The 15254-nt window shown below is 61.2% G+C and overlaps 2 protein-coding genes across 3 annotated transcripts; one reads left to right on the top strand and one right to left on the bottom strand.

Moving 5' to 3' along the window:
* Positions 1-133: 133 nt before the first annotated feature.
* UNC93B1 (unc-93 homolog B1, TLR signaling regulator) lies at positions 134-3607 on the bottom strand. 2 transcript variants are annotated; one of them, XM_069804282.1, is made up of 12 exons: positions 3540-3607; positions 3275-3397; positions 3053-3194; positions 2810-2963; positions 2575-2736; positions 2372-2501; positions 2200-2293; positions 1970-2094; positions 1719-1901; positions 1361-1634; positions 999-1117; positions 134-910 (listed from the first exon to the last, which is right to left on the bottom strand). In XM_069804282.1, exons 2-12 carry the CDS (start codon positions 3356-3358, stop codon positions 641-643), a joined length of 1737 nt encoding a protein of 578 aa, XP_069660383.1. In that variant the 5' UTR covers positions 3359-3397; positions 3540-3607; the 3' UTR covers positions 134-640. The 2 variants fall into 2 exon arrangements, with proteins under 2 accessions (XP_069660383.1, XP_069660382.1); XM_069804281.1 differs by lacking the exon at positions 3540-3607 and having other exon boundaries at positions 3275-3530.
* Positions 3608-6336: 2729 nt separating this feature from the next.
* On the top strand, positions 6337-15165 carry LOC104325866 (aldehyde dehydrogenase family 3 member B1-like). The gene is made up of 11 exons (XM_069804341.1): positions 6337-6535; positions 6662-6856; positions 7279-7441; positions 10042-10152; positions 10312-10432; positions 10588-10673; positions 10907-10988; positions 11329-11715; positions 11798-11964; positions 12167-12266; positions 14504-15165. Exons 1-11 carry the CDS (start codon positions 6357-6359, stop codon positions 14695-14697), a joined length of 1785 nt encoding a protein of 594 aa, XP_069660442.1. The 5' UTR covers positions 6337-6356; the 3' UTR covers positions 14698-15165.
* Positions 15166-15254: the final 89 nt, after the last annotated feature.

Below are 15254 nucleotides of genomic sequence, written 5' to 3'. Positions count from 1 at the left end.
CCCGCGCGGTGCACGCCGGGAGCTGTAGTCCCCCGCCCGCCCAGGGTGTCCCCTAGTCCTCGCTTCCCCTCATGGAGGGCGGCGAAGCCGCGACGACGCGAAGGCGGAATACGGCGGCAGCGGGCGCGGAGGCGGCGGGCGGGAGAGCTTTTATTGAGCCATAAAGGTGCAAAGGGGAACCGGGCCGGCTTGGATGTGGTACCTCAGGGGGTGGCGGGGGAGGCTGTGGGCCTGCCTGGGGGGCTGTGGGCCTGGCCTGGGGGCTGCAGGCCCGCCTAGGGGCTGTGGGTCTGCCTGGGGGGGCTGTGGGTCTCGCTTGAGGGGCTGCAGGCCTGCCTAGGGGCTGTGGGCCTGGCCTGGGGGGGGTGTGGGTCTGCCTGGGGGGTTGTGGGTCTGGCCTGAGGGCCTGCAGGCCTGCCTAGGGGCTGTGGGCTGCAAGCCTGGCCGGGGGGGCTGCAGGTCTGGCCTGGTGGTCTGAGGGTCTGCCTGGGGGGGGCTGTAAGCCTAGCCTGAGGGGAGCGTGTGGAAGTTTGGGCCCGGGAGGTTTGGGCAGCTTCAGGGAGGGTTGTGGACCCTCCCTTCAGGTTCAGAGAGCCGGGGGCAGGGGGGCACCACGGCAGTGGGGCAGGACAGGCTGTCTCTAACCCAGCTGGTCCCCATCATCTTTTGGCAGTTCCTCCCCTCCGGTGGCCTCCGTTGGGTGCTCGTCATTGTTGTCCTTGCCACCGTCGCCCTCCGAGCCGGTCTCATCGGAGTCGTCATCCTCCAAGTAACGGTAGCCGTGCATCTTGTGGCGCGGGCGGGGGATGCGGGGCAGGCGGTATGCCACATGCTGTGCCACCTTGTGCTCCATCCAGAGGTAGGCCCCCACTGCCACCGCCAGCGTCAGCAGCATGATGGAAAGCTTGGCCTGCAGGAGGGCAAAGCAGGGGATTAGCGTGGCACTGCACCCCCCCCGAGCCTGGCAGGCACCGGAGGTGGCACCCGGCCATGCTTACCTTCATGGGCAGCCCCGACCACAGGTAGACGGTGAAGATCGCCAGAGCTTGCCACCAGTGGTAGATGGTGAAGACAAAGTCTTGGCGCTCCTTGTCCTCGTACAGCACGCCCAGGAGGACTGCGCCAGAGGAGACCAGCTGTCAGCATCCCCCTCCCGTTCCAGTGTCCCCTCTCAGGGCACTGTTAGCAGGATCCAGCCGCAGAAGGCCTGTCCCGCTCCTTGTCAGTGGGTCCAAGGAGCTGGGGACCAGCAGGTTGCGGTGCCGGGGGATACGAGGAGAGGATGCACTGGGGAGCTGGGGACAACCTGGCTGTGCCAGAGGACAAGAGAGGCTGCGTCGGAGATCTTCCCGGTACTCACTGCTAATGCCAGTCTTGTTGAGGGCGCTCCCCATGCCCCAGAGCACAGCTATGGAGTAGAGCAGAGGTGCCTGGACCAGGTGCCGGGGCTCGGGTGCCCAGCAGAAGAGAGTCACCAGGAGGGCAGCGTGAATGAGGGCTCCGGCCAGGAGCGGGATCTGCCGCCTCAGGCGCAGCATGCAGAGGGCCAGGCTGGAGCAAGCCGAGGCGGAGAAGCCGTAGGCCATGAGAAGGTACGCCAGATTCTCCAGCCCCAGGGCACACACGCCGTAGTTCTGCAGCGAGGACAGGCTCAGCGTCACCCAGTTGGGCTGTCCCCGTTCTGTCACCCCCCTCCCCGCCCCGTCCCCAGGCTCTACCAAGGAGAAGCCGGTGCAGACGAAGAGCACCTCGAAGCCGCTGTAGATGAACAAGGGGAAGAGATGGCGCAGGCGGTAGTCCCGCATGTGCTTGAAGGGCAGCTGGAAGATGTTCCCCCAGCCGATGCTGCGCAGGTCAATCTCTTCCGTGGGCCGATACGCCGAGCCGCAGAGCACCAGGACCTGCCGTGCAACCGTGGGTGAGGCACTGCCGACGTTCTGTCCCATCCCCTGCCCAGCCTGGCACTCACCACCAGCATGGCAAGGAAGGCGGCCGCCATCAGGGCACTCTCCACAACGATGAGGTTGATGCTGCGGGGCAGGCTCTGCAGCACCGTCTTGTTGAAGCCGGGCAGCGTGCCGTGGCTCAGGGTCCCTGCCGGGGAGGGCGGCACACATGCCATGGCTCAGCCCCAACTGGCGTGGTCCCCGTACCACTGCACCATCCCACACCACACACCACCCACGCCTGCGCGCTCACCGCAGTGCTTGACCCCGAAGAGCGTGTGGTTGAGCTGGTAGAGGTAATTGTTGAGGAAGAAGAGCATGGGCATCTGAGCACAGACAAAGCTTAGCTGCAAGACATAGAGGGGGGGATGCTCAGTGCTGGGCTGCCCGGCGTGGCCCCCTGCCCGCGCCTTGCCGGTGCTCACGTGGAAGCAGGTGTAGAAGACGGTCTGGAAGATGATGATGTAGGTGTTGCAGGCGCCCCGTGGTGCCCGCTGCTGCTCTTGCACGTGCTCCTCCTTGTAGTTGACGTACTCGTAGTACTTCTGGGCCATCCTGCAAGCCATGGTGGGTCAGCTGGTGCTCCCCGGTCCCCCTACCCACCCTGTCCGCCCCCGCCGCTGCCTACCGCGTGATGTAGTTGCCCATGGAAGCCCAGAGGGGAACGATGGCAACCCCGATGGCCACAGCGGAGGGCACCAGCGTATAGTAGCGCTCCCAATAGTTGCTGGAGACGAAGAGGGCGTAGATGCCCACCGCCAGAAACATGGCCCACTTGGTGCCGAAAAACCTGCCGGGGCGAGGAGGGAGAAGCGTGGGCCCCTGTGCCGGTGTGCGGGCGGGGAGTGCAGGCGGCACCGTACCTGATGAGGACGGGTGTGTAGAGCAGTGCCGCGACGGGGGTGACATTGATGCCCATCAGCACCTTGCGGTCGATGTCCTCCAGTTGTATGTTGCTGTACTTCACCTCCCGGTAAGTCTCATCGTAGTGCAGGATCAGCTGCATTTGCAGGAGGCCTGAGGGGGGAGTTCCAGCAGCTGTCACCCCCTGCCCTGAGCCCCCTACACCGCAGTGGGGGGGTCCCCAGAGAGGGGCAAGGCCGTACCCAGGTAGACACCGTAGGTGAGCGTGCCGGCCAGGCTGGCGGCCAGCACGTTCTTGACGACGCCGAGGCGCTTGCGGCGATAGTACTTCTGCTCCTCCTCCTCCTCGTTGTAGTCGGGGTGAGCACCCACAAAATCGTCCAGCTGCGGATGACCCCAGCCGTCAGCCCTGGGGATGGCCACTGCAGGCCTGGCCCCCCACGGGTCCCCCCCCTCGGCCTCACCTGCGTCTCCGTCCCCTCGGCGCTCAACCCATCACCCGCCACCATCTTGGCCGCATCCTGGTAGCAGCTGGGATCTTTCTCCATTGCCGCCTCTGGGCGGGGGGAGCCTGGATGGTGTCAGGGCTGGGGTGGGGGACACACTATTGGCACCCCTAAACCCTCTACCCACGTGTCTCGTACGCCCACAGCTGCATCCATGTGCTCAGCACCCCCAGCCCCCGCACCTCGCACCCTCATACCCTGCACCCCTAAACTGTGCACCCACGTGCTTTGCACCCCTGCGCCCAGCACCCCCACACCGGTCCCCAGCCCCCTGCTCCCCGGTACCGGAGCCGTGCAGGCCGGCCCGGGCAGGGGGGGCGGAGCGGGCTATGCTTCCTCTTTCGGATGGGACGGGGCGGGCAGGACCGGGGGGGGGGGTTTAAAGGGGCCGCTCCAGCACCCCCCCACCCCCCTCCCCGGGTCCCTCACACCCCCCGCCGTGTCCCACACCCCTCGTGTCCCGCAGCCCCCCCGGGTCCCTGTCCCGGTCTGCCTGCGCTGCCGCCACCTCCAGCCTGTACCCCCCCACCCTGCGCCTATCCTCAGCATCCTGAACGCCCCCTCGTACAGCACCCATCCCACCCCAACCTGCACAGCACCCTGACACCCCCACACACACTTTACAGCACCCGTTGCACACCCCCCCACACAGCACCCTGACACCCCCCCCCGCACAGCACCCATTGCACCCCGCCTCGCACAGCACCCCCCCAACCCACACGGCCCCCGTTCCGCTCCCTGCACAGCACCCCGCTCCCCAGCACCCCTGTCCCCCCCCTCAGTACCCCCACCGGGCCCTGGAGTGGGTGCTGCCAGCTCGGGGTGGTCCGTGGCACTGGGTGCCTGTACTGCTCTGGGCCCTGCTGCTCTCGCTTCCCTTTCCCGGCCCCGGGTGATGTGGCAGGGTGCCCCGGGTGGGGGGATGCCTCGTTTTGGGGGTGTGAGGCTGGTTTGGGGGCTTGGCGGGGCATACGCTTGTCCTCGTGTCACCCAAAACCTGGGGCTGGGAGGGCATCCGGGCACGTGGCGATGGCGGGGTGCCCATGGCCGTGCAGTGCCGGTGCCCCGGGGCAGGGTGGGGAGATCTCTGGGCAGGGCCGAGGGTAAAATCTCCGTCACCGGGAGCCGGGGCAGGATCCGGCCCAGCCGGTAGCGGGGGATTCTTGAGATGTGGTGAAGGAGCAGCCAGTGCCATGTGGAAGGGCGATGAGGTTGTGGCTCCCATGGGACGAGGGGGACATGGTGGGGGACAGCCCTGGGAAGGGCCACGGCAGTGGTGCAGGATGCGGCCCTGGGAGCAACACCTGCCCCGAGGTCCCCTTCGTCCTGGACAAGAGGAGCCACCCCGGGGTGCGGGGGGGAAAGGGCCCTTCCCAGGGGTGCGGGTCTGTGACCCCAAACCTGAGCGATGGTGGACGGCGAGGCAGGTTGGGGGTACAACCCCCCCAGTGTGTGTCATCCCCCCCCGGGGCTGATTTGCATCCCCAGCACCGTGCGACCCCCGGGTCTGCAGCTGCCCTCAGTTCAGGCTCTGGTGATGCCGATGGAGAGCTGATCCCCTGATTTTCCCCATCCCCGGGGGCTGTGTGGAGCATCTCCTCCCCGGGCACATCCCAAATTGGGGTGGGGGACCCCAGTACCCCCCATGAGCCCATTCTCAGTACTGATCCACTGCTGTCCCTTGCGGGTCTCTCTGATGGACGTGTGGCATCCTCTGTGGAGGCAGGGGCTGCTTGGGAAGGCCTGTGCCCCCCTCAAAGCCAGGGTTGGCTCTTGGGGCTGCTCTGGGCATCATGGCCAAGCTCACAGTACCAATTTGGGGTACTGCCAGGGGGGCAACTATTCCCCCTTCCCTGGGGGGCTGCTGTGGGTCCCTGGGGAGTGTGGCCGTGGGGGCTGAGCCCGGGGCGCGGTGGCAGGGTGTGTGGGGCAGGGCTGCTGCCCTTCCTGTTTATGAAGTGGGGTAATTAAGGTCGGGTGGGGGAGCGGGCGTGTGGGGAGCCGGCGTCTGTGGAGGGGAGGCGAGGGCTGCAGTGCCGGGCAGGAGGAACCGGTGCCGGCAGGCAGGGCCGGGTGCGGGGTGAGCTGTGGGCTCAGGTGGCCGGCACTGGGGTGGGAGTGGGCAGCCCTGTGGGCAGAGAGGGGACCCATGGGGTCCATCAGGGGTGTCTGCGGGGTCCCTGTGGGTCAGGGTGGTCCCAGGGAGAAGGATGATGGGTGACTCTGAGGTCCCCATGGGTCAAGGTGGCCCTGGGGAGCAGGGTGACGGGTATCTGTGGAGTCCCAATGGGTCAAGGTTCATGGTGGTGGTTTGGTGGCCATGGGAGTTCCCAGTGCCACCGTCCCATCCCATCCCATTCCATCCCAGGCCTTGTCTTCATTGCCAGCCCCACGGAGGCGGGATGCTATTTCTCCACTGCCAGCCCCACGGAGGCGGGGCACAATCCTGCCCACCCCTGGCCATGGGGCCTGGCCACTGGCCCCACAGCATTTAGGAGGGGCACTCTGAGCCTCGGCAGTGCCAGCCCGGCCTCACGCTCCTCTCGCCACCGCTCAGCCCCCCAGGTAGGCACCTCAGGGCCCCAGGGACCGGACCCCCCTGTGTGGCACTCGGCTGGCCCCATGGCTGGGCTTCACTGGCCCCACGCAGGTGGAGGCTGTGGGGCACTGGGCATCCCGCTGGGTGGGTTCCCTTGAGGAAGGGTGCGTTGGGCATGGAGAGGGGCATGGGGGGCAGATGTGGGGCTGTGGCTCTGCTCCCCAGCTCTGGGGATGTCTTTGTGTGCTGGTGGAGCGATGCTGTGCCCGAAGGTGGGCTGGGCTACGGCAGTACTGGTGCTGGCTCACACGGCCCCACGCTGGGGTCCCTGGGGATCCCCATGGGTCAGCCTGGGATGCTGCCCTGCACTGGGGGCTCTGGGGAATCCCTGTGGGGTAGCCTGGGATGCTGCCCTGCTCTGGGGCCTCTGGGGAATCCCTGTGGGGTAGCCTGGGATGCTGCCCCGCACCAGGGTCCCTGAGGTCCCTGTGGGGTGACCCCATGTCAGCAGGGCAACCCGGGCAGGTCCATGGCCGGAGGCTGGTGGCCATCCCGGAGCACGGGGAGGGCCCGGGAATCCCAGGCATCCCCCACTGGGCGCACCGGGGCCTCTGGCAGCCGTGCCGGGCTGAGTCACCCCGCAGCTCGGACAGCCCCAAGCACCAAGCCACCCTTCAAAGGTGCTGCAGGCAGCCCTGGCTGGCTCGAGGCATGGGTGTCTCGCTGCGGGGTGACTCCTCTTGGGACCGAGCTGGCATCTCCGGTGCTTCCAGCTCCTGTGTAACTCACCCTGTGTCTCTCCCCAGGGTCACCACGCTCTCCGTGGAGACCGGCAGCTCCTTCCCACAGCTTGACATGCACCAGTCCCTTGAGCCCCCTGGGCAGCAGCCCCTGGGCTGTGGCAAGTGCAGCCCCATGGGCAGTGATGCTGGGAAAGCTGCTGGGTGCAGCGGGGGCAGCGGAGGCATCGGGAAGGGGCCGGTGATCTGCAGTGCTGTATGGTGAGAGTGAGGGGCTGGGGGCATGTGGCTGGGGGCAGAAGGGAGACAGGGTGCTTGGGGTGAAGTGGGCAGGGGGTGCTGTGGTAGTGCCGGGGTGATGGAGTCCCCAGGTTGGTGCTGATGAGGGATGCTGGTGGACAGGTTTGGGGTCCATGGGCCACTGCACCCCTGTGTGGTCCAAGGGAGGAGACTGCCGGGAATGGTGCAGTGTAGGGTGCACAAGGAGCCCTTGCTTCTGGCGGCAGGGGGAAGACTCGGGTGTGTGGACTCCCTGCCCTCTCCCGAGGGACTCTGGGGCTCCGATTTGATGCTGGGCTGGTGTGACGCAGAGCTGGGGTGATGTGGAGCTCCTCTCCATCCTCACTGGGAGTGTGAGAGGCTGGGACAGGGCTGGGATCCCTCTGACATCCCCATTCCCACAGTGGGAACCCCTATGCGGGGCTGGTGAGCCACCTGCGGGCAGCCTGGCTTTCAGGGAAGACGCGGCCCATGGAGTACCGTGTGGCTCAGCTGGAGGCCCTGGGACGCTTTCTGGATGAGAAGAAGCAGGACATCCTGGAGGCCACCGCCGCAGACATGGGCAAGGTGAGAGGGGGCCGGGTGCTGGCCACCGGGGTCAAATCTTTGGGGCCCTTCATACCCCCTTGTCTGGGTCTTGCACCCTGCTGGGTGCAGGTGTGGGGCTCTGGGCATGGGGATCCCCTTGCTGGGGTCCTGCATCCCCCTTGACGTGCTCCAGGGCTGGTGTGGCGCACCCGTAGGTGCTGGGTCCCTGCAGAGCTCTGTGTAGCCAGCGTTAGCTGGAGCATGTGTAGGGACCATGCTGCTGGGCAGGGTTGATGCTGCCAACCCTATCCCCGGTGCACTTAAACGGGGCAAAGCCTCCGTTGGCCGATGTGAGGTAGAACCTCAGCATTACCCAGCTTCGCCCTCTGCATCTACCCCACGCCTCGAGTCCCCGGTGGCTTCATGCGACCTCCGCAGATGGTGATGTCCTGGGGTGCTCCTCGCCAGCACAGTCGCACCTGGGATTACTGGTGTTGTGCAACTTGCTGGCCTTGCACATTCCTCCCAGGACTGCTCAGGGCCGGGGCGGCTCGCTGGCCTCGCAGGGACTGGTTTTATTGGCACAGTGCTGAGCCGTGCGGTGGCACAGGCAGGGACCTGGATGTGGCTCTGGGTATTGCGGCACGCTAGGAACTCCCGGATGGTCTGCCAAGGAAGCAGGAGCATCCCTGCCGTGGCTGTGTCTAGCAGTCTCAGCTCAACTCTTCTCTGTCCGGCCACTTCAGGATCCTTTTCTCCCCCTTTTTCCTTTCCTGACATGTGCTGCAGCCCAGCGGACCACTGCCCACTTCTCTCAGGCAGCATTAGGAAATCTTTTCAGAGGGATGGCTTGCCCCAGTGCAACATAACTGGTCTTAACTGGTAGTGGTAGCACTCAGACCCAAAGGACTTGTGTCTGTGGGCGTATCAGTGCAGCAGCCCGTGCCCTCAGACACGGCTTCCAGCATCTTGACATCTCCCAAGGTTTGTAATTGCCTTGTTTGTTTGAGGTGAGGGCCTTCTCCTTCAGCCGGGGGTTGATAGGCATCAGTGCTTGAAGTGCGTCCTTCATCTCTCCTAATTGTATGTAATTAGAGCTGGTTGTCTAGTAATATGCTTGTTATGCAGTCAGGCCTTCATAGTTAGATGGACAGTTCATCTGGTCTTACGTATCTGAGGTGGGTGCTCACCTCCAGGGATGCTGGTTTCTCTCCATTGATGATTGAAGGCACTTGGATGACCTCAGACTTAATGTCCCACCTTACAACCTTCGTGTCCCATCAAAACCCTTAGTGGCCCATCTTCAACAGCAATTTCCTCATCCTCCTAGTGATGCAACTGTCAGCCCTGGCCGAGAGCGGCCCCGTTGCTTCACCGGACATCCGATGTGCCTGCTGAGCCCTCACGTCTAGGAGCAGCTCAGCCTTCTGGCAGTGGCGTGTGTCCAGGCGCTTGAGCGGCGTTGGGGACCTGAAAGTCTCTTGAGTGGGGCTTGGTGGTGGAGCATGAGAGGTTGCTGCCTGGGAGCCAACAACCAAACTTTCCAACCCCAAAGTGGTGTTTTGCTGCAGTGATGGAGGAAGGCTCCCACCCAGGGATGCTTTTGGGTTGGAGGAGTCCAAAGGACCTTGTGGTGGAGGGTGTCAGACAGCTGTGCCCACTGCGCTTTGCAAACACGGCTTCAGAGCGCAGGAGCTTTGCTCTGGGGCGACGGAGGGGCTTTACTGAGCCTGCTGAGTTATCTTCTTGTGTCTTCACGCTTCTGCAAGAACAGTCCTGAGCTGTGCTTCACAGCTGTGGTTACCACAGCAGAGAGGACCCACCATGGGCAGGAAATGCCTCAGCAGCCCCTGTGATCCCGGCTCTGACGTCCCACCACCGCTCCCAAGTCACTGTCCATTTAGTCATGGGATAGTGTATCTTGGAGAAACCTGCTGGGTTTGTTTAATTCCCTGACTGGGGCATCTCACTCGACCTGCCTTTCCCAGCTGCGTGCCAGCTCAGTGCAGGAGTCCCAGGAGCTATGGAGGGTTTCTGCCTGGGACGGGGAGTCTGGTGACATGCAGCCGAGCTCCATCATCAGGCATTTAATTAAGCGGTTGCTCTTCTTTACATTTCTGTTTGAACAAAGCAGGGTCTTAAGTTCAGCTTCTGTGCACAGGCTGTGGGAGGGAGCTTAGGGCTTTGCTTCCAGCTCTTGTGTCCAAGTGGTTGGGACACAAATGCACCAGTACAACAGCACTGTTCTGTCCCAGGTCAGCAGCGCAGAGCTGCCTCCGACACCAGTACCAGCTTTTCTGGAGCTCCTGGAGCTCTGGTGACATTGCTCGGTCCCCCTTTGGCTCAGGGCTCTGTTGCCAGGTGAGCAGTTCACAGATGCTGAGCTCAGGAGGCTGTTAAATATTGTGAAGATGTTAAATATTGTTTTTTTCCTCTGGCCAAATACCTATTTTCATAAAATTTCAGGGACTGTGATATTGCCCAGGGGCTGCAGGAGGTGATAGCAACTTCTGCTTAATAGCTGCTACTTAACAGCTTCTCCTGCTCTTCATGGGCAGAAGAGGGGGGAGATGTTTCCTGCAGAAGGGGAGGAGATGGGGTCGGTGTTGGTGTGATGCTTACATGATGTCTGTCGCCAGCCGTCCTTTGAGGCTTACTTCACTGAGATCCTCCTCTGCAAGAACGAGCTCAACAGCACCCTGAACAACCTATGCCACTGGATGAAGGACGAGCACGTGGACAAGAGTCTGGTAAGGCAGAAGCTCTGGGCTGACCTCGGAAAGGAAGAGGGGGAGACAAATTGCCGGTGGCAAGGGGCAGAGCGGGTTGGGGAGGACAGCACTGTGTGCTGGGCTGAGGCAGGGCAGGAGGTGGTGGGAACGGCACTGAGGTAGTGGTCTTTCTCACAGGTGACGCAGCTGGACTGTGCCTTCATCCGCAAGGACCCGTATGGGGTGGTGCTCATCATCGCGCCCTGGAACTACCCCATCCACCTCTTCCTGGTGCCCCTCATCGGGGCCATCGCTGCCGGTGAGCCGAACCTCTCTCCTTGCCTGGAGGATCCAGGCAGTGCCAGGCACACCAGCAAAGGGGTCTGGCCAGTGGCCTCGTCCCCATCCTGGGGTGCCAGAAGGGCTGGCTGTCAACCATGTCACTGCTCTGATGTCCTGTCGAACTTCCGCCAGGTAACTGTGTTGTTGTCAAACCCTCGGAGACGACCAAGAACAGCGAGAGACTTATTGCTGAAATGCTGACCTGCTACCTGGACAATGTAAGAAGCTCTTCCTGTCCTTGTCCCTGTCCCTGTCCCTGCCCCAGGGCCACGGTGTTCCCAATCCTGCCTTGCACGCACCAGCACCACGCCATCCCTGGTTTCAGGTGCTGCTGTACCTCCTTTCTCCATGCTCAGCCGGTGTCTGCATACCCAGCAGCCTGGGATGCTTTTGGTGGGGACGGGGACACAGTGGATGCTTACAGTGGGTGACCCTTCCTCTTACATTGCAGGACTGCTTTGCTGTGGTGACTGCTGGCGTGCAGGAGACCACCAGACTGCTGGAGAACAAGTTCGACTACATCTTCTTCACTGGTATGTCCCGAGGGCCAGAGCAGAGCCCTACCTGGTTTTTGTGCAATGAGGAAGAGGGATTCCCGCTGGACACCCCGCTGTGGCTTACCCTGCCCGTCAACGTGTAATGGTGGGCAGCCTGCCTGCGAACAGGACCCCTTCCCTGCCCGCTGAGAAAGCAGGGCTTGTGTTGGGGATCTGGTGTCAGGATCTGTGGGAGGATCCGGGGGGTGTGTGTCTGAGGGTCTGGTGGGACTTGGTGTGTTTTCCCTGGACCTGGCTCCCCAGAGTGCCACATCCCAGAGCTGGGCTTGTAGCATGGTGGGATCCTCACCGTGATGCATCTTTTCCTGGCCCACAGGCAGCCCCTCCGTGGGGAGGATTGTGATGACAGCTGCTGCCAAGCACCTGACGCCCGTGACGCTGGAGCTGGGGGGCAAGAACCCCTGCTACGTGTCCGACTCCTGCGATGTGCAGAACGTGGCCCGGCGGGTGGCCTGGGGCCGCTTTTTCAACGCGGGGCAGACCTGCCTCGCACCTGACTACGTGCTGTGCAGTGTGGAGATGCAGGAGAAGCTGATGCCCGCTCTGCGTGAGGCCATCACTGAGTTTTTTGGCTCCAACCCTCGGGAGTCCCCCGACTTTGGCCGCATTGTGGGGGATAAGCAGTTCCGCCGCATCCGGGCGCTGCTGTGCAGTGGGCGCGTGGCCATCGGAGGACAGACGGACGAGAAGGAGCGCTACATCGGTGAGGGCCTGGGGCCCCGGGGCTTGTGGGACCATCCGTGCCTGCACACTGAGTGATGCGTTGCCATAACCCTTCTCCGCAGCTCCCACGGTCCTGGCAGACGTGCTGCCCTCTGATCCGGCCATGCAGGAGGAGATCTTTGGGCCCATCCTGCCTATTGTCGTTGTGGCCAACATGGATGAAGCCATTGACTTTATCAATGCGCGGCCGCAACCGCTGGCTATCTATGCCTTCTCCTGTGACAGCAAGGTGCGTGGCCCAGAAAGTGGGCTGAGGGAAATGGGGCAGTAGGGCTAGCGCCCACCTCCCTGACACCCCGTGGCATGCTCTGGAAGGGTCTTTTGAGCCCAGCTGCTCTGGGCACACCACGCTGATGGGGTGATGTTTGGCAAGCGGTGCACATGGAGCCAGGGTGTGAGACCCACGTCCACCTTCTCTGCTTCCCTCCCAGGTGGTGAACCAGGTGCTGGAGCGGACAAGCAGCGGTGGCTTCTGTGGCAACGACACCCTGATGCACGTGACGTTGACCTCGCTGCCCTTCGGTGGGATCGGTAGGTCCAAATCCCCCAACCTGCCTGCCCCTGGCCAACATGAGCCAGGCGTGATCCTACCCCTGGTGCCTGAGCCATGCTGGCCGTGGTGAGGAAGGGTCTTGGGGGGAGTCCAGGTCCAGAGGGCTCAATGGTCTGCAGGGAAATCCTTCTGCACCAGGTAGGACCCCACCAGAAGCGCTTTGCTTCGCTGCGCCAGGGCTGAGCTCTTGGGCTTTGCAGCCCTGTTTCTGCTGAACATGCGTGGAGCACTGTGAGGTTTCTTCTCTCTTTTCTTGCTGTCCCAAGCACAGTGTTCCCTGAGTATGTGCAAATGCTTCATATAAAAGGTAGGGAAATCTGTACCACTTGATCATTTCCCTGGTATTTCCGAGCAGCATGGGCACTGTGAGTAAATTTTGTGCCAGGGTTTGGTTCCTGCCCTACTCAGACTTACCTGGGTGCTCCTCAAGTGCTGCTCCCTTTGGTCTATCTGTCACTCTGCTCCTCATCTGGGAACATGTCTGACTTGTCATGCTTCTTGGGTAGGTGAGGTTCCTCCTGCAGACAGCGTGGTGCTGGATAGGAGCCCTTAACGTCACTCAGGAGCAGGCTTGTACATTCATTCTGCCTTTTAGGACTAAAGAGTAGGAGCAAAACGCTTAGAAATATCTGGAGAACCTGCTTATGGTAACTTGGAGATCCTCCTTGGCAAAGAGGAAGAGTTTCTGCTCTCCAGGGGCAACAACAATTGTTTTCTCAGATGAAAAGTGAGGTCTGCTCAGTCCTGGGCCCTGGTTGTAGCATTGTCCAGGGAAGAACACAGGAACACAGGAAGCCTCTGATGATGTTTCCCCAGAATACTTTTCCGAATCTCCTGGTCTCTTCCCCAGAATATTCTCTGGGGAAAATATCTGGTTTATGCTGCCCATGCTCAGCATCTCTGTCAGGGCTGACGGCTGATTCAGACATAATAGGACACCACAACAGCAAAGCACGATTAATTCCTCACCTGACTGCGGCTCAGGGAACAATTTTTGGTGGTTCCCATCCCATAACTTATCTTTATGGAAATGATTCAGACAAACTGCCTCAAATTATCAGGTGAAGCCATTTTATAGCAGCCCAGTCAGGTGAAAGGTCTGAGGTCATCGGGGTGAGATGGCATTCGCTAAAGCTTCCACAGTAGCTCAGATGTGAAGTCACTGGGCTATTAACCGCGATGTGCAACCTCAAGCTTAAACCAGCCACAGGACTCAGGAGAACTGGTGTTGCTAATGTGGCTCCAATATTTAAGAGCTCCAGGAAGAAGCTGACCTTCGTAGGGGCCATGCTGGTAGCTCCTAACCATACGTAGATACGGTAGAGCATCGTAGAGGTTGTAGAGGGAAATTGAGCCTTGTAGACCCAGCAAAGCTTATGTAGATAAATGTTGGGCAGTAAAAATGATGCACTTGGACCTCCAAACAGTGGTGAGCTGCAGAAGGATTTGCTGGACTGAGTGGCTGTGGAGCTGGAAAAGGTGCAGGGAAGGGTGAGATCTCCTCCACCATGTCTGCGTTGCTCAGCAGCGGGAGCATTTGCATGAGTCTTGTGGTTTAACCCCAGCCAGCAACTAAGCACCACACAGCTGCTCACTGACTCACTGACTTCCCGCCCTCCCCCAGTGGAATGGGGGAGAGAATTGGGAAAAAAAGTAAAACTCATGGGTTGAGATAAGAACAATTTAATAGAACAGAAAGGATGAAACTAATAATGATAACACTAATAAAATGACAATAGTAACAATAAAAGGATTGGAATATACAAGTGATGCACAACGCAATTGCTCACCACCCGCCAACAAATGCCCAGTTAGTTCCGGAGCAGTGATCCCCCCACTCCCCCTGGCTTATATACTGGGCATGACATCCCATGGTATGGAATACCCCTTTGGCCAGTTTGGGTCAGCTGTCCTGGCTGTGTCGCCTCCCAACTTCTTGTGCCCCTCCAACTTTCTCACTGGCCGGGCATGAGAAGCTGAAAAATCCTTGACTTTAGACTAGACATTACTTAGCAACAACTGAAAATGTCAGTGTGTTATCAACATTCTTCTCATACCTAACTCAAAAACATAGCACTGTACCAGCTACTAGAAAGACAATTAACTCTATCCCAGCTGAAACCAGGACAACAAGGAAAGCCTGTAAGGTTTCCTTTGCGTTGACGATGCTCAGCGGAGTCCCGTAGCAAGTTTGGACCTGTGCTGTGTGTTGCAGGAAACAGCGGCTTGGGGAAATACCACGGCAAGTTCACCTTCGACACCTTCACCCACCACCGCGGCTGCCTGCACCGCAACATGGGCCTGGAGGCCCTCAATGCCCTGCGCTACCCGCCCTACAGCCAGCAGAAGCTGGGGCTCTTGACGGCCACCTTCGAGATCAAGCGCAAGGGCATGTGCACCCTGCTCTGAGGGCTGCCCCGCTGCCGCTCACGGACTGGGAGGGGGGGACTCCTGGCTGGGTCTCCCCAGGGAGCAAAACCACCCTCCCCAGGAGACTGGTATCCTCCTCCCTCCTCGGCACTGGTCTCTTGTTCCCTCGCCACGTCCTTTGCCTCGCTGCCACCCTGACGCAGGTTGGATGATGGGGATGGACATCTCCTCCCGCACCTTCACTCATCCCCAGCTCTCTCTGCTCCAGGGGAGCTGTTTGCTGGGACACATATGAAATGACAAAAAGTTCTTTTTCTCAGCCCGTACTTCTCTTCCTAGCAGAGAAATGGTCCCCACGAGGCTGAGGACCAGCAGTTAGCCCCATCTCCTGCTAGATGGACCTTTCCTTCTGGATGAACCTCACTCTCCCTCCTCTCAGTGCTGGCTGTTGCTTTTTCCTCCATGTAACCCTGTCTGTAGTAAAGACTTTGCATTCAGCTCTCCTGCCTGGCCTCCCCTCGCGCCTCTGTCACCCGGCTTGGGGGGTGCCGGGCAGGAATCCAGCAGCTGAGCCCCAGGGGGTGGGTGCCCAGACC

This window comes from Haliaeetus albicilla, chromosome 16 (genome assembly GCF_947461875.1).
Source record: "Haliaeetus albicilla chromosome 16, bHalAlb1.1, whole genome shotgun sequence".
NCBI lineage: Eukaryota > Metazoa > Chordata > Aves > Accipitriformes > Accipitridae > Haliaeetus > Haliaeetus albicilla.
The sequence above is the reverse complement of the archived record's forward strand: the minus strand, read 5'-3'. Positions and strand labels throughout refer to the sequence as shown.